At 38.2% G+C, this 25,319-nt stretch overlaps 1 protein-coding gene across 11 annotated transcripts in view; it reads left to right on the top strand.

Annotated features, from left to right (window-relative positions):
• DLG2 (discs large MAGUK scaffold protein 2) overlaps positions 1-25,319 on the top strand; it is a gene marked incomplete at its 5' end in the record, with an annotated part of 887,937 nt that overhangs the window by 836,967 nt on the left and 25,651 nt on the right. For 7 of the 11 annotated variants that reach the window (XM_080815303.1, XM_080815299.1, XM_080815307.1 and 4 more), the window contains one exon: positions 21,147-21,246. In XM_080815303.1, coding sequence (XP_080671429.1) covers positions 21,147-21,246 — 100 coding nt within the window. Of the gene's footprint in view, positions 1-21,146; positions 21,247-22,088; positions 22,135-25,319 lie in introns of all 11 variants that reach the window. The other 4 variants (XM_080815305.1, XM_080815304.1, XM_080815302.1 and 1 more) reach the window with 1 other exon arrangement.

The following is a 25,319-nucleotide window of genomic DNA, read 5'->3' as shown; positions in this document are numbered from 1 at the left end:
AGACCAATTTTTCCTCTGTAAAATGGGACCAGTAGAAGGTGCAGTGAACTTGCTTCATTAAGATGTGAGAAAAACTAGGGAGCCCTGGGTGGCTCAGTAGGTTAAGCATCTGACTTCAGCTCAGGTCATGATCCCAGGGTCCTGGGACCAGTCCTGAATCAGACTGAGCAGGGACCCTGTTTCTCCTTCTGCCTGTTGTTCTCCCTGCTTGTGTGCTCGCTCTCTCGCTCGCTCTCTCTCTCTCTGATGAATAAATAAATAAAATCTTAAAAAAAAAAAAGATGTGCAATAATCTAACTAAAGAGATAGACACTTCTCAAGAAAAAAAATCCATGTGTGGCTCCTTCCTTGTCTCTCTATCCATCATCTATCATGATGTAACAGGGACCGTGAATCCACCAGTTCATGGGAAGGCACGAGACAATGAAAAGCATATGATGGCTAAAGATTGGGAGGCATGGCACTCTGTGCACTTGAGGATAAGTGAGGGGGGGAAAAGGGAAAAATAATTCTTTCCATGCAGCAAAGACTGTTGGTATCCATAGGTGACAAGGGAGACGCTACGGGAAATACTCTTTACTTGTTAGTAGTGATAACATGTAATGCTGTCTCCAGAGCTCTGGGAAATGTGGGTGAAGTGAGAACTCTCCCAGCGCTGTCTCAAATGTCTTACAAGTACGAGTCAGTGTACCTGAGAGCCTGTCTCACTTGAAAAGAAGCAATAAGCTTGCAGATACGCTGTTTGCCTTTCACATTTTGACAACTGTATGAATATTTGTTACCACTTGTCAAAACTGGTTTTGGGCCTTCTTGCTGTGAATGGTGGTTTTCCCCCCCGGAAGGCCTCAAGAAGCCACTGTTTCTCCCTGTAATTGGCTTGTACCCACCTGTCACGAAGAATTAACCCCTTAATGAATTCGGAGCTCATGTCCCATGTGAATGACACAGCTGTCACTCCTCATTCTAAGGGAAAGTGCTCCGTGAGCACCTCCCAAGCCTAAACCCACAGGCCCCCTTCGAGGTGGACCCCTTAGGAGCACAAGCCCAATAGATTACAGTCAGAAAATAAATATGCTGGGGGCACCTGGCTGGCTCAGTGGAAGAGCATGTGGCTCCTGACGTTGGGGTCATGAGTTCAAGCCCCACACTGGGTGTAGAGAATACTTAAAAACTTAAAAATAAATAAATAAATACACCAATTTATGATTGCTACTAAGTGAGACCATTGTTTTGTTAAAGGTAAAGTGCTCTCCCTTCCCCCGCCTGATCCCCAAGAGCTGACTGAACTTCCACGTCTACTCCCTTCTCAGTAAAGGACAAAGTGCACATTTGGTACATAAACAATTTGACTTCGATCACTATTTCTGTGACCAAATGTGAAAACAATGTAACTGTCATTTACTGAAGGTATTCATAAGCCAGGCATTTTGCTAAATAAACTATAAGGACTTTTCTCATTTATTCTTCACAACAACCCTATTAGGTGAGGACTACATGGGAGCCTCTTTTAAAGAAAATAATCCAGGACTGCCTGCATGGCTCAGTTGGTTAAGTGTCTGACTCTTGATTGCAGCTCAGGTCATGATCTCAGGATCATGAGATGGAGTCTGGCGTCAGCAGGGGAGTCTATTTGAGATTCTCTCCCTCTGTCCTTCCCCCTGCACTCTCGCTCTAAAAATAAATAAATAAATAAATCTTAAATAAAATAAGAAAACAATCTTTAGTGTTGACTAAATCTTTTTGTGATGATGCTTCTGAAATGTATATAAACAAAATTAAGTACAAGTACCATATGCTTATAGCGCTTACCATCTATCATGTTAAAATCAATTTACAAATTAAACGCCATATATATTTAATAGTCCTATATTACAGCAAGAAAATTCCAAGTCACCATGTTAATGTGATTGGTGGTGCTGCTGTGTAAACCTGGTTGCGCCTGCTGTATGGACGATTCTTTTGAATTATATGGACTGGGTGTTTGGCAAAGACTCCGTTCTCACACGGCTGTTTGTCTACGGGATGCCCACTGCAAACCAACGTGGAGCTCCCAAGCTGGCGCTCACTTCTCACCTTTTACCCACCCCCAGCTCAGACCCCTTAGGAGTCGCTGAATGAATGAGGAGCTCCGTTACCACACTACAGATGCCCTCTGTGGCTGAATCCAGTTTGGACAGTTTTCTTTGCCTGCCTCACCATGCACGCTCAGCTCTGCTCTCCTGGGCCTGTCTGCAGAGATGAGCCTGGAGCAACACCTCTGTTTAGCCCCCATGTGAAATAAATTATGCTATTTTTAGTCTGCCGTGGGCAGAGAGATCCAAGGAATAAACTTTCTTTTTTTTTTTCCATTTAATAGTAGGATCTTCCCTGTAATGAAAATACATAACACTTTGATGAGTAGATTTTGCAGCCTGTCAGCTGCAAATTCCCCTTCTTTAAAATTTATAATCCAAGTACTTGAAGTTGCTGATTCAGTGATAAAAGAATGGTTCTGAACTCTACGTCTGATTTCTATAGAAAAATTTACACTGGTCATTGATTGCTTGCTTACTTCTCGAGCAGAAGTAATCATCCAGTAGTACCAGATGTAACTGAGGGGTTCACAATGCGGGCCAGAGCTGTCTCTTGAGCATCTTTCCCACAATTTGTCTGCACCCCACTCTCCCCGAAATCCTACACCTCCATCCAGAAAAGTCACAGGATTGGGGAAGAGTTGGGGGGAAAAGAGGTGGCTTTGCGCCCCCTGTTGGGCAGGCCTTTCCTTTGCCTGAACTGGGCTTTGCTTTTCTAGCTCCAGGGGTAGTCTCCTACTCATTCTTTAAATCCCTTTTAAAATGGTGCCCCTGAGCCTTCTCCACCTACCCCAGCGGCCCTCACTCCCTCCTCAGTGCCCTGTTATATACACCTCCATCGTAACAGTTAAAACACGGTGTGGTAATGATTTACTTAAACTGTGAGCCCCACATTTTGTGTTCCCAGTGCTGCAGAGGGGACACACTTTGAGGACAAAATTCATCACACATACCATTCAGCAGGAGCCAGCCTGAGAAAGTGAGCTTTTGCACTTCTTTTTCCCAAAGGAGGTGCCTTTTGCTATTTTGCACCAGACACTTTTGCCTTTGGAGCCCGGAAGCTTATAGAACAAAAAAAATACTTATCATTTACTGAACACTTACCATGGGTAAGCCCATACATGCTTGGTTGCATTCAGAACTACAATAGCCCATGATGGAGGAGGTATTAGTATCCTCCTCCTTTGGAGTCTTCACGTAATGGATATTGATGTCAAATGTAGTGTCTCCTAGTAGGATTTGCGCTCCTCATCCCCTGTAAAGAGAATGGATAAGGACTAATAATATTATCAGATGCTGTTTCCTGGCACTGTGCTATGTGAGGCAAATACCTTTTCTCACAAGTGGAACACAATTGTTATGTGAATGGTATGTGGAAACAAGGTGCAAAAAAATTCTTCTTGAACTAGGACAGTGGCAGGAACAATGAAGAAAAAGTGACAGAAACTCTCAAGTAAGGAATCAAGGATGATTGCGGAGTTTCTGGTGGATACTGAGGGGAAAAATAAATCCTCCCTAGGGACATGAAGCATTCTCTTTGGCTTTAAAGTGACCATCAGTTATAGTGACAGACTCACCCTGAGATCCCTGGTGTCTCAAATAGAAATAACAATGAACCTGCTGGCCCATGTCAGCTAACATGAATAGGAAGTGTGTGTGTGTGTGTGTGTGTGTGTGTGTGTGTGTGTGTGTGTGAGAGAGAGAGAGAGAAGGATAAAGCATTCTGAAATGGAAGTGTTGGGGGTTTTGAAGGTGTTTTGTTCCCATTGAAGGGTATATGTGTGTTTTTATGGCTTTTATCTGCACACTCTAAAATCTTAGAGGAGTTCAGATCCCTGCCAAGTGAAAAATCTGTGCTTTTATCAGCTACTATTTGAAGTTTGGCAAGCAATGTTCAATTTTTCTTTCTCCAAAAAATGAACTGTTGAGAAATCTTTGGGCTACTCCTATCTCTCCACATTAGAACTAAGATATCCCCCCTCATGAGCTCTACTTGTCTTAGAAAACGCAATCCACTAGCATATAGCATTTGAAGTGTTCCTCAGAGGAAATGTGTTGATAGAAGGCTCAGCATGGGCTGAATAACAGTGTCCCAGGAAGAAACACCTCTCCACTCACCTGCCACACCACTGAACTCCCCAGTGAGAGTTCTAACCCCTGTGACTCGTCCTGTTAAAATGGTGCTATTGGCTGAGGGCCCAGCAGTTTCAACTCTAATGGATTTGCCTTCATTTGTGAGTTACCCCTCCTTTCAAAAACAAACAAGAGGTGAAAATTATTCAATCAGGCACAACTTTATGAAGAATACTATTTATTATTGTGCTTTATGTATTGGTTTGCCTGTAATTCCTCCTGAGACACGAATGCTGCAAGTGACATCTTTGTGCTCTGGGTCTGCGTTGACATCAGATCACGGGAGAGAAAAAGTAAACTGTGAACTCACGAAACTGAGTCATCGTCCAAGAGGATGAAGCTGGAAGAGTCCAGCTAAAGGAGAGAAGGAAATGGGGGGAGTTGTCAGAGGGAGGAGGAAATATCTTCATAGCATAAAGGACCTTTAAGGTCATTCATTTATCTCCCTGACTGACAGAATAGAAAGCTGATGCTCAGGGAAGGAAAGAGACTTTCCCAAGGTCAGGTGGGTAGGAGAGCCTGGGCCAGGAGTCTCTCCTGTCTCTCCTCTGAGTTTCCATAGCACGCATAGCATGAATGGCTGCCTATTGTCCAGCGCGAGACAGTAAGCCCCACAAGCAAAGCAAGTTACTTCTCCAAGCCTCTTGTGTTACTAGTGGTGGTGGTGATGATGACAATGATGATGATGGCATGAAGTAGACATTATTATTGAATTTGTGATACAGAGACAGTAATCCCAGAAAGGTTAAATACCTAACCCCAAGAACACAAAGCCATGAATTAAATTGTTAATAAGGAGGGCTCTCAAAAAGAAAAGAAAAAAAAAAAAGTGTGTCTAGTAGAGAAGCAGTGTGCCTGGGCTGACCCCAAGACTGGGCTCTTACCGCTTCCTTGTGCATAATCCTCATTTAATAAGTACCTGGGAGGATATACAGGTCCTGGCTTCACCCTTTAACATGGCAGGCCTCCATCTGAACAAACCAGATTGTGAATGAAGTCACTGGTCCCTCCCTTCCTGCCCGCAGTACAACACAGCACAGCTCCCCTGACACAGACACCTAGCTGTCAACCAGTTCTTCCCTCTACCAACTCTGCTTCGGGAACTACTCTGTCCTCAGCCCTGGAAAAGTACAAACAGAAAACAAAATAGTAGCGAAGTTTGGGTTTTGGAGTCGGAGAGAGCTGAGTTTAAATCTGGTTCTGCCGCTTACCAGCGAAGCAAATTGATGTCCCCTCTCTCTGTCCTAGTTTTCTTATTTGTATGCATGTAATAATATAGACAGAGGGGTGTGTGTGTGTCGTATGTGTGTGTGTGTGTAATTGTGGGGAGGATTTAATGTCATTATTAGTATAAAATGGTTAATTAGACATATACTAACAATGGCTCAAAGAAAGAGCTCAACAAATTTTTACCACTGTTAATATTATCAATGAGTTTACATTCAAATTGGAGAACAGATACACTTTGAGTTATCAGAGAGCTGTCAAGAACTCTGCCTAACTTCTTTGACTGATGGAATAGCATCGCTCTCTTTTTCCCTCTTCCACTTAGTGAGCAATGACCTATCCTTCAATACCTAGTTCACATGTCACCTCCTGCTCCCCTCCACAGCAGAACTTATTCTGCCTTCCTGATGCCTCTCTAGTACCTTTCTCACACTGTCACAGCATACTAATAACTTAAGAATCTCTCTCTGTCACTGAATTGCAAGGTCCTTTGGAGTTTATTACACTTCCAGAGCCTAGTACAGTGCCTGGCTTATACTTAAGCTCAGCATATATTTGGTGCATGAATAAATGGAAGTAACTGCATAGAACAGAGGGGCCTAGAATAGTTAGGAGAGCATTCTTTCAGAAGGTGGTCCATGAGGGACGAGTAACTTCAGAAGTGCTTGGATAGGCAGTATTGGAAACAAGGGGAAAGACAATTATTTCGTTACTTTCTTTTTCTTTAAGATTTTGTTTATTTATTTACAAGACACTGAGAGAGATCATGCACATACACACACACACACATGCAGAGGGAGAGAGGGAGAGCGGACTCCCTGCTGAGTGGGGAGCCCAATGCAGGGCTTGATCCAACAACCCTAAGATCATGACCTGAGCCAAAAATCAAGAGCCAGACGGCCAACTGGTTGAGCTACCCAGGCACCCCAGCATTTTATGACTTTCTATTGGCATAATTAATGTATGGATTTGAGTAAGGGTCCTCTCCTCACCCAGATAGGGTAAATCAGCATACACCTTCCCTGCTGGCCTCGTGGCATCACATCACCTTCAGCGTGAGTGTGTAGGACCAGCCAGTAGAGAGGAGAGGAGCCCCCGGGGAAGTTGCAGAAAAACTGGCATTCCTGAGAATGAAGAAATGAAACTGAGGAGCACTATGCTGTCTGGAGGTAAACATTGTACTTCACACTACTCGCTATTCTCACAGCCCCTCGTGGAGCCGTCACGGAAATCTCATTGCTAGAACCATTTGAAAAGAATAAGGCAACAGGGGTTATGTTTCAGAAATAAAGTATTAGATCCCATGGAAGGTCATTTGCCAGCAGAAGTTCTCAGTGATGGTTACTGGGGCTGTATGCTGAAAAACAGAGCACACGGAGTACTTGGAATCTTTGTAAGTGGTCATAAGAAAGGCAGTATGGCCTAATGGTTAAGGCTCAACTCTGGAACTTGGGGATGAAACCTGGCTCATGAATCATAGCTGGTGTAATTCCTGGAGCAAGTGATCCACCTCTCTATTACAGTGTGGACACAATCTGAAGCCACTAAATAGAAGCTGATGATAGAGGGAAAGCACTTAGAATGGGAGTCCATGTAAATCACTTACAAAAGCACCTGCCATGTAGGTTAGCATTGAACAATTGTTTTTTAAAAATGCTGTTATGGGGCACCTGGCTAGCTCAGTCGGTAGAACATGTGACTCTTGATCTCAGGGTTATGAATTCCATCCCCACATTGGTTGGGTGTAGAAAGTACTTAAAAAAATAAAAATAGATTTTTTTAAAATGCTATTACAATGACCATGTCCCTGTTACCAGCTTTTCTCCAGGCATCGTTCTGGGGCACTGTGGCAAGTGCAAAAGAAAACTTTAAGACAAGATCATGTTCCTTACAGAGTTAGGCTGAAGATGAAATATGAAACTAATATAAATAAGGCAATTAAAGAATGCTTAAGTCCCAAACTAGATGACTCTGGGCAATGAGAAGGGAGAGGACTGAAACAGTCTGAGAATGAGGAGAATGAGCCTAACCTCCATTAAAGTTCATTAATGATAACTAATATGGGATTTCATTCAGGTTAAGATTTTTATCAGCTATATTGTCAAACTCCAGATTGTGGAGGAAAAAAAAATAGAAAAATAAAACCACCCTCTCAATTATCGGTCCGCTTAGAGAATGCTAAAATAGGAGGATAGAGAGTTCATTGAACTTGACCTTGAATGAGATTTCAGAATTTGTGAGTGAAAGAAGTAAAAGAAACCTCAAGGATTGGCTGGTCTAAGCACCATTTTTTACAGATGGAGAGATGTGAGGAGACTTGCCCAAGTCATCCTGGAAACCCAGGTCTCTTTCTGCTCCATCTGATTCTTGACTCCCTATGGATGTTCACTGGCTTCTGTGGCTCCTGAAAGGCATTCTTCTTGTGTAATATCAGTCAGCGGGTTGGACTCCCATCTATGAGTCCTAGAACTTTTCCTGTCTGTGCTCACTGCCCTTCCTACTGTGGCCAGTTACATGCTGACAGCCACATTGTGGAGGCTTAGCCCTCCAGGCATTGACAAGAACCTTTGTTTTTGTTATTGTTGTTTTGCTTTTTTCTTTTATTAGCATGTAATGTATTATTTGCTTCAGTGGTACAAGTCTGTGAATCATCAGTTTTACACAATTCACAGCATTCACCATAGCACATACCCTCCCCAATGTCCATAACCCAGCCACCGTATCCCTCCCCCCGACTCCCCTGACAAGAACCTTTGAGCTGTAGCAAATAGCAAGGGATAGAAAGGGAAGAAAATGAGGGACAGCGGGAGGGGAAGAGGAGATGAAAGGAAAAAAAAAATTAAAAATAATTAACAAGAAAATGAAGAAATCAGCAGTATGACCAACATTGGATCCATGGAACTATTCTGAACCTGTCTTCTATCTAATACATGAGGATTTAAAAATAAATCCAGTGTGTCCCATTGATAAGAATATGATGAAAGTGAGTGAAATTGGGAATAAGGGTTTTTGGTTTTTTGCTTACTATTGTTTTCAGAGCCTATGGGTTGTTGTATAAGCCATAGTATTTTGCAGCTTAAAGATGAAATACTGGGGACACCTGGGTGACACATTGGTTAAGCATCTGCCTTTGACTCAGGTCATGATCCCAGGGTCCTGAGATAGAGTCCTGTGTGGGCCTCCCTGCTCAGCAGGGAGTCTGTTTCTAACTCTTCCTTTATTCCTCTCCTCACCCCAGTTGTGCTCTCTCTCAAATAAATAAATGAAATCTTTTTTTAAGAAAAGATGAAATGCTGGATGAGTCTAGAATTATGAAACAGTAAATTGGAATCATATAGCCTGAAATTTCCTATGGAGTCTACCACACAAAATGGTGCACAAATTGAAAAAAGAGAATGACACATTGTCAGAATGCTTTACTGAATTTTATCATCTCTGGCACTAATCGCAAATATCAAGATCTATTTCAGTGCAGACCAGAATTGCTAAGGGCTTGCCAATAGAAGTACATAGTAGTCATTCAATAAATATGTTAATTGATAAATTAATAAATATATTAATTAATTATAAATTTATTAATAAAGTGAAAAATAAATGCATGAGTGGCCCACTTGCTGACAGTAGGATGAAGGTTCCATCAGCTACAGTGAACATGAAAAAAGCCATTTCAAGTCTTTCCATCAACTATAGCTATGACCCAGTGACCAGAGTTTCAGGTTTGCAAGGCAGGGTGGATGGTGGAAGAAACTCAGCTGTAGTAGATAACAGAGCACAGCAGCACCATCTTTGGTGTTTGACTCTCTGATACTTTCATTCGCCCATTCTTTCATGTCCACATTCATCCTGGAATACTTTGCATCTTAACAAACAGATCCATACTAATCCCAGCTCCAAAGCCCTATATCCAAAATGATAACCTCCCTGGCCCAACCTCACCAAAAAATAAATAAATAAATAAAATAAACAAAACAAAGTAAAATAAAATAAAGTAAATATTCAGGAGCAAGGTTGATGGTCTCCAGGCTATTTAGCGACTACCTGTCAATAGTAACAGGCTATGGCTAAAGTCAAAGTCTCCTTTTTAAATGGATCAGCGCAGTGCTGCTTTGACACTCATGACCTACTCAGGAAGAACAGTTTAGCCAGTTATTTTACTGTGTCTGGTTATGATGCTCTGAAGTGTAAATATAGTTTTTTATAACTTATCATTGTCTCATAGCTTTAGATTTTAATGTAAAAGTAATAGAAGCTTATACTGGTTTGACAAATAACCAGTCTTGGAAGAGTTAGTCTTCAAGCGGAGAATTTTGACAGAGAAAACCCAAACTTAATATCTCAGTTGTAGGATATACCAGTGTTCTCTTTTAACCTGATTAAATAAATTGTGCTTTTGGCTAATGGATTCAAAATGTAGCTTTTTCATGGAAGGCTTACATTGTAATGGGGTAATAGAGAGTGTAGGGGTTTGGGGGAGAGAAAAGCAGGACACATCATTGGGACTAATTAGAAATTAAGAATAAATGATTGCTGGGGAAAATGTCAATCAGTACAGATCATTCTGAAAGCAGTTTGGGAATATGTCAAGAAAAGGTTTTTTTTAAGATTTTATTTATTTGTTTGACAGAGAAAGAAACAGTGAGAGCAGGAACACAAGCAGGGGGAGTGGGAGAGGAAAAGCAGGCTTCCTGCTGAGCAGGGAGCCTGATGGGGGGCTTGATCCCAGTACTCCAGGATCATGACCTGAGCCAAAGGCAGACGCTTAATGACTGAGCCACCCAGGTGCCCCATGTCAAAATTTTAACTATTCACAATTTTTAACTCAACAATTCAACTTCTAGAAATCTACCCCAAGGGAATAATTTGAAACAAAATATGTTATAGTCATTGCAACATAAAGTACTTTAAAATGGAAAACTATAGATGTGTCTGACAATGTAGGAATGCATAAGCCAACTGTAATAATCCATGTGATGAAATACTAAATTGTCATTGTGTTTATAAGATATATTGGTTTGGAGTCATAATTTCTTTTGGTATTTTGTTTTGTTTTGTTTGGCTTTGCTTTGCTTTGTTCTAAGTAGGCTCCATGCCCAGTGTGGGGCTTTAACTCAAGACCTTGAGATCAAGTCACATGTTCTACCAACTGAGTCAGCCAGGAGCCCCATTTGTAGTCCTCATTTCTTTTGATGTCTTTTCTAATTTGGGTATCAGAGTAATAGTGGCCTCACAGAATGAATTCTATCTTTTGGAGGAGTTTGTGAAGAAAAGGCCTTTATTCTTTTTTAAGTGTTTAGCAGAATTCACCGATGAAGCCATCTGGGCCTGGGCTTTTCTTTATGGATAATTTTGGAAATTACTAATTCATTCTATTTGTAATAAACCTTTTCAGAGTTATTTTGATTCTTTTCTTTTTTTAAAAGATTTTATTTATTTATTTGACAGAGAGATAGAAAGAGAGCACAAGTAAGCAGAGCAGCAGGGAGAGGGAGAGAGAGAAGCAGGCCCCCCGCTAAGCAGGGAGCCTGATGCGGGGTTCAATCCTAGGACCCTGGAATCATGACCCGAGCCGAAGTTAGCCGCTCAACCAACTGAACCACCCAGGTGCCCCCAGAGTTATTTTTATTCCTGAGTCAGTTTTGGTAGTGTCTTTCTGGAAATTTGTCCATTTCATCTAAATTACCTAATTTATTGGTATACAGCTGTTCATTGTATTCCCTTATAACTTTTTTTATATCTCTAAGGTCAGTAATAATATCCCTTTCATTCCTGATCAATAATGACTCTCTCCTTTTTTCTTAGCCAGTCTAACTAATGATTTATCAACTTTATTAATCTTTTCACAGACCGAACTTGTGGTTTTATTGATTTTTGTTTGTTTGTTTTTCTATTCCCTAGTTTATTAAGTTCTGCTCTAATTTTATTATTGCCTTTTTCTGCTTGCTTTAGGTTTAGTTTGGTCTCTTTTTCTCCCAGTGTGTTAAGGTGGAAGATGAGATTTTTTTTTTTTTAAGATTTTATTTATTTATTTGACAGAGAGAGAGATCACAAGTAAGCAAAGAGGCAGGCAGAGAGAGAGGGGGAAGCAGGCTCCCTGCTGAGCAGAGAACCCAATGCAGGGCTTGATTCCAGGACTCTGAGATCATGACCTGAGCCGAAGGTAGAGGCTTAACCCACTGAGCCACCCAGGCGCCCCAAAGATAAGATCTTTTATTTCAGCCATTTTTTAATGTAACCATTTTTTAGCTGTAAATTTCCTTCCAAGTACTGCTTTAGCTGTATCCCATAAATTTAGGTAGATTGTATCTTTATTCTCATTCATTTACAAGTATTTTCTTGTTCTCTTGAAATTTCTTTCTTGACCCATTGGCTAGTTAAGAGAGTGTTGTTGTTTTTTTGTTTTTTTGTTTTATAAATTTGCATATGTTTGGTGATTTCCTAAATTTCTTTTTGTTATTAATTCTGATTTCTTTCCATTGTTTTGCATTCATTAAAGCTGATGCTTCTGAAGACTCCCTTATGATATGGGAAGGTGTTTCTGTCCTCTTTAAAATAATCCCATTTAGTGAGTTTTACTAAGTGTCAGGCCCTATAATAAGAGCTTATCAAATTATCACAATTAAATACTCAGAACTGAGGCCCAGAGATTAAATAGCATTTGTAAGATTATATAGCTAAATTTCAAAATATTTTCCCATGAGACTTTGCTATATGGTACAGTAGTAAAAAAAAAAAAAAATTAAAATTCTATAGACCATATGATACAACTAAATTTAAACAGAATAATTTGTTCAAAAACAAAGAAACAAATCAATTTTAGTGTTACTGTTTCTCACAATGAGATGACAAGTAACTTTTTTCCTCTGTTTCCTTTTAAATCTTCCCTAAAAGAGACGTGCTTCATTTGCTAATAGAAAAAGTATTTTTAACAAACTAGCCTATTAGTTAGGAAAGGGAATAAAACTTAATTAGGAAAAAAAAGTTGGAAAAGGAAAATGAAATGGTAATTTTACTGAAGGCATTAATACTTCTAAAAATCATTTAAACTTTCTATTTATGCAATTATGGACCATAGAGCTAAAAATGTGATACTGTGCAAAAATGCATACAAGCAAATAGCTGAGCCACCACCTTTTTATTACTAGTAATAAACAGCAACTAAAATTAAATCAGATTATAGAGCATAGAATTATGAGATAAAATTCATGAGAAAAACAAATTATGAGAGCTAATAACTACAGAGAAAAGCAATAAATTCAAATATCACTCATTTGGCGATGGTCTTATTCTTCCATTACTTCTCCCACTTTCTCCAGATGTTTGTTAATTCCTCCTGCTCCTCCTCCTCCTCCTCTTTCTCCTTCTTTTTGCCAGAAGTTTCTCCCCATATCACCCATAGGAATCGTCACTCAAAACTTTGGTTCATGCCTTCATTTGATGAATATTTATTGAGTACCTACCATGCTCTAGATCCTGGGGATACAGAAATGAAAATGATACGGTACCTGCTCTGAGGTCATAATGTCGTAGGAGAGAAATATATAAAAATGAGTGGCATTCGCTGTGACAGCCGTGGTAGAACATCTGAACACAACCTTAAAGATGTATCCGGTTACTCATGGGATGGGCAAAGAGGAAAGCATTCCTATAACCACCACCTGAATCAAGATGTAGAAGATACACCTATATATATTTAAGAGAGTAGGCTAAGTTAAAAATTTGTTTTGGGGAAGGGTCGTGTTCTAACAACAATAATTCCTCAACTACTGACTTGATTTCCACCACCATGACTTAGTTTTTCCTGTTCAGGAACTTCTTATGATTGAAGTCATCCATAAGTACTCTTCTGTTTCTGCCTTCTAACACTCAACAGAATGCTCATGAGATTTATCCATGTTGTTGCTTTTTATTGGCGAAGCAGTTCAGTTCTTTTTATTGCTGAATAGCAATAACAATATATTGTGTGTATCAGTATACCGCAGCTTATGACTTCACCTGTTGATGGACAGTAGGGTTGATTCTTGTTTGGGGTCATTGTAAATATTCTTGTACATGCCTTTTTGTGGCATGTGTTTTTCTCTTGAGTAAATATCTAAGGCTAAATTTCTGAATCATAGGTTAGCTGTGTGATTAACTTTATAGGAAAGTGCCAAACTATTTTTCAAAGTGGCTATACCATTTTACATTCCCAACAACGATTTCTGTGAGAGTTCTCATTGCTTCACATCCTTACCAACACCTATTATGGTTAGTCTTTTTAATTTTATCCACTCTAGTGGGTATTGCAATAGTATCTTGCTTTTGGCTTCAGTTTGCTTTTCTCTGATGACTAATGATATTTTTCATATGATTTTTTGACCGTTTGTATATCTCACGTTAAGTATCCAATCAGGTCTTTTGCCCATTTTTTATTGGATGGTTTTTCTTTTTATTGTTCAATTGTAGAAGTTTTTAAATATTCTAAATAAAAATCCTGTATCAAGCATATGTATTATATTGTTTTCTAGTTTGTGGATTGTGTTTTCACTTTCTTAATGACTTCTTTTTTTTTTTTTTTAAAGATTTTATTTATTTATTTGACAGACAGATCACAAGTAGCCAGAGAGGCAGGCAGAGAGAGAAGGGAGGAGGCAGGCTCCCTGCTGAGCAGAGAGCCCGATGTGGGGCTTGATCCCAGGACACTGGGATCATGACCTGAGCCGAAGGCAGTGGCTTTAACCCACTGAGCCACCCAGGTGCCCCATCTTAATGACTTCTTTTGAAGAGCAAAAGTTTTTAACTATGATGAAATCCAATTTTCCAATTTTTTTACTTATCATTTGTTCTTTTATGTTCTTTCCAAAAAATATTTGCCTATTCCAGATTACAAATATATTCTATATTTTCTTCTAGAAATTTTATGGTTTAAGCTTTTAGAATTGGCTCTGCAATTCATCTCTAGAAAATTTTGGTGTATGGTACAAGTTATTACGAAAAATTTCAAACATAAAATATATGGAAGGAATATAATTTTGAACTTCTGTACACATTACTCAGCTTCAACAGCTATCAAATCTTGTCAGTCTTATTGTGCATATTCTCATATGTATGATGTATATATATTTATGAGATATATGAGGCATATTTGTAAAATTACAATCTTTCTTTTGTTTCTTTTGTTACGATCCAGAATTTAATCCAGGACCACACTTCCTTAATCTCCTTTGATCTAGTATGGTTCTTTAGCTTTTTTGTTTTTCAAGACATTGGCATTTTAAGAGGATGTCTCTTAATTGTAGTTTTTCTGATTATTTCTTCACAGTTAGTTTCATCTAATACATTTTTGGCAGAAATACCATATCAGCGATATTGTATACTTCTCAGTGCTTTCCATCAGGAGGCACATGGTGTCAGGTTATCCTACTGTTCGGTGATGCTAAGTTTGATCACTTGGTTAAGGTTTCCCTGCCAGATAACTCCACCAGAAAGGTGGCTTTACTCACCTTTTTAATAATTAAATAATATGGGAGGAGATAAATATCATGTTCCCCAACAAACTTTCAATCAGTATTCTTAGCACCCACTGAGGATTCTTGCCTAAATTGATTATTACTGTGGTAGCTAAAAAATTATTGATTTTCTGGTTTTACTACTCCTATAGTTGTCATTCTATTAAAACAAAGAACTTTCTCTTCCTTCTCATTTTTGATTACTTAATTTAGGTAGTTTTGGTAATCTGCCTGGACTCATGAATTTCTTTTTTAATTCAGTGTGTTATGCTCAGTTACTACCATTATTCATTTTAATATTCAAATTGTCTGGATTTGGCTGGTGTGATCTCTTTTAAACTGACTTTGGTGTCCTTTTGCTATGCCACCAGTAGTTCTGGGTTTTGTAAGCTTTTCACTGTTTTTGTGTTTATGATTAGTACTTCCTACTTTCCAGACTCACCTTGTACTTTCTCTGCTGATGGAATGAGCCATCTCTTAAAAAGCACTAGTTCCTTTTTTGCAGAAAATGGTATTTAGAAAACAAAATCTGAGCACCAGGTATGCTTTTTGCTCCTAGGGTATCAGTTCATCTAGGCTCCTTTAGTGAACACAGAGAGGAAATAAAGTTTTTTAGAAACCTTAACTTTATGTTGGATGCTTTTAATTACTACTCACCATCATAAGATTCTTCCTGTCCTTCCCCCATCCCACATGTGTAGTTCTCTCTTCTTTCACAGTGACAACACCACTTCCCAGCAACATCCATGTTTACTCATTTGCTCATTACTCATATACCAAATGGTTTCAGAATTCAACTAACAATAAACCTGCTAAGTAAAGTTCAAGATTTCTGTATAATTCTATCTTTAGAATATATTCTGAGGGTAGTCATAGTATTATGTTCCTTTCATATTTTCTGAAGCAAATCAAGTGTGTCAGTTCATTTCAACCGTAACTATTTCAATGTGGCTCGACCACAATGCCCTTATCACAGGTAAAAATTAACAATGACTGAATTAACAAATATTCTGGGTTATTTTTCAGGTCTCAAATTGACTCATAAATACCCTAAATGCTTTTTTGTCATTTTGTTTTGTTTTACAATTTATTTAAACCAGAAGTGAATTTTATTGTAATTGGTTGATCCGTCCTAAATCTCTTCTGATTTTTATGTTTTCCCTCCGTTCTTTTTTTGTTTTCTTTCAATTTTTATATTTAAAAAACCAGGTCATTTGTCCTACAGTTTGCTCCGGATTTTCCTAGAGTATAATTTATCATGTTTCTCCGTCTATTTCTATAAACTCTTTGTTGGATGAAAGGTTTAATTATATTCAGATTCACTGGAGAGAAGGGTTTTGTTTTGTGTTCTTTTCTTTTGAAAGTAGAGGTTTACAGAACTACTCTATAGTAATATTTTATTCTCCCATCAGGAAGCATATATCACCTGATTGTCTTTTTTGTGTGTGTGATATTACCAGCTATAGGTGCTCAATGCCGAGATCCATTGATTCATTAGGGTCGCAAATGGAACCCTTTTTGAATTCGACGATGTTCTAGACACACATATGTATACACACATCCATATAGAGACATTTCTGGGAACAAATGTATCTCAAGCCAACTCTTGTCTTTCCTTTAACAATCTCTTTATTTCATTCTTACTTGTTCTTGACCCTCTCTTGTTATAAAAATCTCTTTTCTGTACAAAAACAAGATATGTATAATACAAAGTAATGGCCCAAATTTATAGTAACAACTTTCCAGGGGGGATACAATTATCTTAGAGGAGGGGGGATAGGAATAAATTAAGAGGAAAGAGGCATTTATGAAAGATAAGGAGGCCACAAAAATTGTGTTATCTGGGCTCAGTACAAATTTAAATCTAAATTCTTCCCAGGGAATGTTCATATCACGAAGGTGACATTTTAGAGCCAGGAAACATTTGAGATTTGAAAATTTTGAACAGGAATATGAGAAGAGAAACTGAAACGTACCCCTAGTTTTAAAGTTTTCTGCATGAAAAAGACAAAAATACATCAATTCACTCATGTATCTTTAAGAGCATGGGATTCAAGTGAAAGAAGCAGCAATTTGAGTTTTTTGTTTTGTTTCCTTTCTTTCTTCATGAAGCATGTATTATCCTAAGCCAGTTCAGCAATGCCATTACAACTTAGGGTCAAGCTGAGCAGTTTCATGCCACTTGACCTAACAACTTAGAGATTTTTTGAGTGACAGTGATAATATGCTGACTCCTGGTATGGGTGTTCTAATGTCTGTCACAACATGAAAGGTATTCATTTAACAGAGGAACAGCAGAACCAGATAAACAAGGCATGTGTATCTGATTGATTGCAGGGGTTGGGGAGGGTGTTTTCAACTCATTCAATTCAAGATAAAAAGTATTTGCTCCAAGTAAAATGTAAAACATGCTGTGTTTGTTTCCTCCCATCCTATGGTGTAGGGGTTGGGGGAGAGGTTCCTTTTTTTAATAACTTTATTGAGATATAATTCACATAGTATACAATTCACTCACTTAAAGTGTACAATTCAGTGTTTTTTAGTATATTCATAGGGTTATGCAATCATCACCACAATCTAATTTTAGAACATTTCATCTTCCCTAAAACTAACATCATACTCATCAGCTGTCACTTCCCACTCTCTGTATGCCCTATCCCCAACCCTAACCAACCACTAATCTACTTTGTCTCTTTAGGTTTTTGCCTCTCATGAACAATCACCTTTTAATTGCCATTCACAGCTCGTCCCACTGAAATTCTTTTTATCTTATTTTTTACATTATCAATAAGAATAGAATAGACCCCTCAAAAACGTGAGTGGGTATCAAAAAAATTGTAACAGGATAACCCACAAAAATATTGTTGAATCCAATAACTTCTGATGGCTTAAATAAATAACTGCCAAACAGTGAAGCTGTAGGAATGATGACAGATTATGGCATCATGAAAGTCAAGTGCTAATAATTTTAAGTATAAATTTGAAACAGGCTTGGCTTGCAGAAGCTTTTCTTGCTCATAAGAGCAATAATATCTTCAACCAGTAATTGCTAGTTTCATTCAAATCCTGACTTTACCTCTCATCAACTATGTGACTCTGGACAAGGAACAGAAGATTTGTAACATTAGTTTCCTCATCTGTAACGTTGGAATAATGATGATAACAACCTCCTGAAGTTAGTGTGGAGATTAGCACATGTACAGCTTTTAGCACCAAGCCTGGCACATAATAAGTGCTCAGTAAATGGTCGTTGTATCACTTTTGTCCATAAGAACTCAGTGATTCAGGTCAAATTCTAAAATGAAATCCTTACATATGCCAACACATGATTGGTATTTTCAAATTCTCTGTTCAGAGAAGTTTCCTGCCATGAGAGCATTAGATGGAGATCCAAGTAAGACACAGCAGTGTAGAGAAAAAAATAGCATTGATCAAGTATGATTAACGGAGCTGTAAACCAGCCTTGAGTTGCTTGAGAGCCATGTGTTCTATAAATAGTAAAAGTGCTAGTTTATTATTTCACCTAACACTCATATATAACAGATTCTCCTTTTTAAAATTAAAAAAAAAAAATACCAGCAACAGAAAGCTCATATAATGGTATTATACATGTCTAATAAAAAAATAAAGACTAGCATTAGAGCATTATAAACCACCTATAACCTCTTACATTTGAAATGTTTAGCTAAGACCCGTAATGTGTGACTTTTAAGTCTGTGAGTGTGAATGGAAGTTGTGATTTGGTTTTGTGCCCATGAATGTAAGGCCATTTAACCACCAATGATTCTATTACCTTCTCTTTCATTCCAATACAGAATGAGTTTGGGGAATAAGACTAATAAATTAGATAATTTTATTTTGAGCAATTGTTATATATTTTTCTGTTCTTTTAAAGATGTGATGCTAAATATTATTATATCCCAATCAGATGAGTCATGATACACAACATTTTCATACTTGGGAAATGTTAACACATTACAGTCCTTGCTTTGAAATGAAAAAAGAGTTAATCACAGACAACACATATTCATTTTCCTTTGACCCCATGAGACAAGTTAAATGATGTGGTTTGCATGTGCCCCCATTTTGGCCCTTAGACACCTCCACACTGTCCATTTGTGTCTACATTTTAACCCCAGGCTTTCCTCCTTTGGGCACTGTTTTGTATTTGCATGAGAATTTGTAATTTTTTTTTTTTTTTGCATGACAAGTCATCCATGATGTTGAAGTTAAATGTCTAACATATCTTGCAATACACATGTCATTAATTCTTACATAATTTTTTTCTTTTATTTTCAGTTACTGAAGTTTAAATATGCTTGAAAAGTAAAAGTGGCATGAAACTGGAGTGATGCAAGAATATTTAATGTTCCTTTAATGACATCATTTTTTAGCTGGGAAAATTTGGGGGGCAGTTCCCAGCCTTGTCTCTGGACACAAATCCTCAATGACAAGTTCTGACAAAACTATATTGCGCATAAGTGCTGTCAGCAGAGTCATAAATCCTAAAGTAGTATTCCTGTTTACCCTGAGAATGTATATCTATTACTTGACACGTTACATATAAAATATGTTTCCTAATTTCAAAAATTATTAAATATTTGACTTAATTATTTTTGTCTTCAAGCTTTCTTAATGGGACATAAAAATTAAGCTCCAGTGATTTGGTGAAGTTCCTGGCACCCAAAAAATGTAATAAATTACTGAATGACAGCACCAACATTTTAGCACTTTAATGTTTTCTACATAAACATGACTATCAAAATGGATATCTGATAGAAAGCACATGAGTATGCAAAAAACTAAGTTATGTACACTATTTAGTCAAGCTTCAAAACCATAAGGCATGCCACTGATTCCCTCCAATGGATAAAATACATACATCTGAACAAGGGCTTTTCCTTCCAAAAAGTCACCATGCTGGCCCTACATTTATTCCTCCCAGTTGCCATTGCTAAAACTGTTTTGGAACACCCCTTGTCAAATTACCTTCAAAGCCTTTGGCACATTCATTTTAATACCTACATGGTAACAACTCTTGCTCTTTGGAGAGTCTCAGAGTCAGTCAAATAAGTATGGTAATCAAGCTGGTGAAACATTTTTTAAATGTTATGTGAATATGAAATTATTAAGACTTGCAGAGCCTATGGTTTATAAAATGACTGTGAATTCATTTCCCAAAGAAGAACCCCACAGCATTTATATAACAGTGGAAATAAGTGAAATTTTCCTAAGGAGTCTTCTGGGCAAGCAAATGAATAAGTTCTAATATATGTCTTATATTACGTATATCTGTGTTACTTTTAATTAAGCCTCATTAAACCTAATGAAGTGGTTTAGATTTTTAAGGACAGTCCTTCTTACAGTATTTTTTATCATGTCAGAATATAGGCAAGTAACCATTATTTCTCCCTTGCTTGAGTATCAAGTTAGTATCTTTTAATATCGGATTTGGGTTGACAGTGTCCCAGCTGTCACCAACTAGCCCTGTGATATTAGCAAGGGACTCAACCTCTCTGTGCCTCTGGCCCCATTTCCAAGATGAGGATGTGGGGCTCATGTGTCTTTAAAATCTCTTTTGAATGAATGATTTTTATAGATCTGTGTGTGATATTATAAATATCATATATCATAAACCTACACACTTCTCTGTGTGTTTTAAATTAAATCCAAGCCAAAGTAACTCACATTCAACTTACTAAAAATGACATCCAGTCACTGATGTGTCTAGTATCTCTAAGAAAGTCTTCCCTACCTGATGACAATGATGACGATAAAGATGACATTTGTATAGCATGTTATGTTGATCCTGCCTCACCTCAGTCTCACACCCTAAGAGTTGCTATCATTATCCTCCATTATACAGATGAAGAAGATACTGAGGGTCAGAGAGATTCAGTTACCTGTCTAAAGTGATGGACTGGCAAGTTGTAGAGCCAGGACAGAGGGTCTAGGTCTTCCACTTCCAAGTTAAGACTCCTTTCCTCCATCATCATTTACCTGCAACCAGTCTTTTCATTAAGAGGCATTTTTTCCAAGGAGTCATCTTTCGGAATTTACACTCCTTGAAAATAAAATCTGCCTTCAGGGAGCCTCTGGCACCTCTTTAGACTATCCACTTGCGTCACTACAGCTCTCTCTGCTTTTACAAACTAGTTGTTTTGTCAGCATGAGTGTGACAACAATTAGACGTCCCCTGTTTTTGCCCCATGCCTTTTCTCCTTCACAGTCATTCAATGACAAGCGTAAAAAGAGCTTCATCTTTTCACGAAAATTCCCATTCTACAAGAACAAGGAGCAGAGTGAGCAGGAAACCAGTGATCCTGAACGTAAGTAGATTCTCGAAGAGAATGTCACATGCAACACAAAAGAAAAAAATTCTTCACGGGCAACACGCATGATGTAGGCTCCCCCACGCCACACGCCTAGGCAAACAAACACGGTAGGCAGGCAGGTCAGGGCTTACTACTGTGACCAGTGTTTGGCGGCAGTCTGGATCCTTCCCTTGATGTGGCTCTTCTTTGCAGGATGCATTGGAGAGGCAGGAAGCTGGGACTTTGCTTCCAGCCAGCATTTTTCTGTGACCAGGGCTGGGTCTGCTTTGCCTTTTCTGTCCTACCGCTCTTGAGGGCTTGAGACAAATTCTTTTCTGAACAGAAATACTGAATTCCATGGCCACATGTATGTTTTTGAATTCTAGCTCATTGAGAGCAATTAAATTGTCTGCATTGATTACTAGCCCTGTGTCTACACCTTCCCTCCCAGCAAATATTATATACTTACTGAGCAGCGAGCTTGCATTGGTGGATGCTAAATCGAAGAATTGGTCTTAAAACTTGGGAGTGGAGCGTTGCTCTGAGTGGTACATTTCTGTGGCAACATTAACAGTGGGCAAAAATGGCATTTGGTGAATCTTCTTCTTTTTCTCTAACAGTCTTCTGATTTTTTTTTTTCTTAAACTCACCATCTTTTGAGTTGCTTTACAAATCGTTGTGTCTCAGCCCAGGGAGTTTGGGTGAAAGTTGTTTCAAAAGAAGAAAGAGTGGGATCCAGATTGCTTAGGCAACATGGTCTGTCATGGTAGTATCCATTTCAACTCCACTGACTTCTTCCTTCCTCTTCCGTGGCTGTTCTTCCTCTCTCATTGCTCTCTCTGGGGACTTCCATGCAGGACATCCCCGGATTAGGTGACGACGGTTATGGAACAAAGACTCTGAGTAAGTTCCCAGGAATGGTCACTGTAACTTTTCTTTTCTTTTCCTTTCCTTTTGAGTTTGGCTTTTGTTCCTTTTCTTGAGGGCCTTTCACTCCTAGCATGCACAAGATACGAGTTTTATGTTACCTAGCTGTGAATGCTCCTACAGAGTAATTTCAACCGTTTTGTTCTGCATGTCAGCATTTAAAAGCCAAGTGTGTCAGGCACTGTAACTTCTGTTGCAGTTCACACCTTCCCTTTCTGACCACGTGATGTGGCCAACATGGTCACAATGCCAAGCACGGCATCCCTTGCTCTTAACCGCCTAACACCTCCCAGAGAGCAAGAAGCCATGTTGAAAGAAAGGGTGAGCTAAATGTCCTAGAACAAGAAAGCAGAAATGTACTTTGTGTCCTTTCTTCTGCCTTGGTAGCCAGAAATATTTAATGACCTTGCCGACATCCATAATTGGGTCATAATTTGCTAGCAGTAAAGGAGCTATTTTATTGTCAAAGGGAACATGCCTTCTCAAAAAATAAACATTAAGCTATTTGATCTTCCATGGATAATTCTTTGTTATTAACTGTGATTGATTTTTCTTTCTGACTTGCAGTGATCCTGCTTGAAACGTTTGTATGATAACGTTTTAGATATGTATTAATATGTTTTTCTATCAGTCACTTATTAGCTGCATTACATAATCAGGTCTTCATTTTGTAGTATAGACTATAGAATAAAGTATATTAAACCTTTAAATTTTCTAGTTATTAATGCCTTTAGTCTGTGTCTCATTGCACTGAGCAATAAAAATTAATAATCCTATGTTAATATACTGTGCTATGATTTTTCTTTCTTTAACACTAACTCCATTGTATAGGCACCAATGAAATAAGAACAGTTTTGTGTCTTCTGCAACTGTATCACATGCTCATTTTTTTTGTTTGTTTTGTTTTAATTTAACAGCTATGGGCAATATTTTTAGAAGCTGTTCATTTCATTTGTATAAAACAAAATAGCATTGAGCTGGACTTTGTTCTCAAGAGCTGTTACTTAACCCTGTGTAATGATATGCCTCATCCCTCAGAGTGTTATTTTGGACTTTTTTTAGATATAGATATAGAAAACAAAATCTGTTTAAGAGTACTGATCTTTTTAAAGATGAAAACTTTATCTTTGAGTCTGTTTGTGGGATATGTCATGAAATTTTTCTTGAATTAGTGGCTGAAGTTCAAGTGTTGATTTCAGTATTATCTGGATGGCACCCAGTACCACCAGGTTCTAGCTTTTCAATGGGGGCGGGGTGCGGAGGAGAAGCATTTTAATATATTGTGGATAAATGAACATCACTGAAAAGTAGTTGCTATTAGAATGTCAAAAATACGAGCGATGACCTTTTAAATCCAGAATGTGCAAATGTTTGTTTTGCTTTTTAAAAAATCGAACAGATTTCACCAGGTAAAGTCATTTGCCAATTAATGCTATTGTCAACCATCATTTGGACTTTGGCTGGAACGTGTTTTCAATTTCTATTTACCTACACAATGGAAAAATTCTGTGATACAATTTCTTGATACTAAGAGAGATTGGTTAAGTAAAACATGCATAGATAGTGTAGCTTTATTCTCAGTTATTTTAAAAGTGGAAAAAAAAAAAAAAAACAACGACAACTACAGCAACCACAACAGCAGCAAACCCTGTCATCTCCAACTCGGGGTACTTAGGATAATCATGTATATGAAGATACACCTTTGTTGGGTGTGTACCTTGACTTTTTTTCAACAACAAAATAAATTTGCCCTGTGTCATTCACAGTTCTTTCCCTAGTGCCCCCCTGCACTTGTAAAATGCGTGCCTAAATTAGCAACACAAAGAGAAATGATTACTGTGATTTTAGCCCGTGTTTTGATTTTCCTTAGTTTCATTCTCTAAAACTAATCCTTCCAGGATGCATTCACTCTGTGAGAATCCTTCCACAATGTATACGTGTATCCCATCATCACATTGTTCACTTTAAAAGTATTATAATTTGTCAATTACACTTCAGTAAAGCTTAAAAAAAAAAGACTAATCCATCCAATTGGTGGCAGTCTATAATATGAAATACATTTTAAAGTACTTTTTTTATTAGAGAGAGAATTGTATTCTATATTCTTTTGCTTTTTCTAAAAGTGAACAACAGTTGCCACTTTTTAAAAGCCTGAAGTTATTGCTAATGAGCTTCAGAAATCAGTCATATAGTCTTCTTTTAATTAACCTGATAGACAAAGGACTTGATACGATAATGAATGTATCTTCTATAACTTAATACAGGGTACAAATGAAATGACTTTTGGAAATAAAAGCTCTAATTCTGGCATATACATTGCTGTTATGTTGGCCAAACTGTGTTTTTATGAAATAAAAATTTTGAAATATCACCATACAAGCAAGTTGAATTCAACATGAATTAAAAGCATACTTCATGGACCAAGGACCTGTGCTTGGTATTGGACCATTTATCACCTGCCTATTTCATTTCTCTAGAACCTAATAGCTATCCAAGCAAGAATCTTAAAATAAAATCCAGAAAATACTGAACTAATCCATAAACCATTTTTCAGCAACTCCTTTCTTCCTTCAAAATTTTCTCCTCATTCACTGAAGCAGGAAAAATCTTCCAACAGTCCCTTTTTATCCTGAGAATTCGTTTAAGAAGTATTTACGTAGAAATAAATTTCACCGGGTCCCAGGGACTACCTGGCAATCTGAAATGCAGTACTCCCCCCAGATCCCTAAAGGCTAACACAGAGAAACAAAAAGCTTGTAAGCCAACAGTGGCTACACACCAGAAGCTTCTGACCTTAGAGTCAGGAAACATCCAGCTTAGACAGATGGACCTTTGTTACCCGAAACTGGAAAACCAGGCCCATGTGAATGGAGCAAAGTATGCGGGAAAAGAAAAGTGCCTAGATTGACGTTCTGTATTTTTTTTGCAATTTAAGGTACTTTCCTGTTTGCTAAAAAAGAAGACCCAGCAATCAAATAGTAGCTTCCTATAATGTGGAGATAAAGTTTTCATCTTTTGTACCGTATCTGAGTTTTCTTAACGCCACCTCTTCCGCAGCCTTTCCCGTGCCTCCCGCTTACACTTGTAGTAGCCTTGCATGAGTGTTATTCCTTCACGTTGGCTGCTCTCCAGTGCTTGGTATTTCTTTAATTTGCTGTGCT

This window comes from Martes martes (genome assembly GCF_963455335.1).
Source record: "Martes martes genome assembly, chromosome: 10".
Taxonomy (NCBI): Eukaryota; Metazoa; Chordata; class Mammalia; order Carnivora; family Mustelidae; genus Martes; species Martes martes.
The sequence above is the reverse complement of the archived record's forward strand: the minus strand, read 5'-3'. Positions and strand labels throughout refer to the sequence as shown.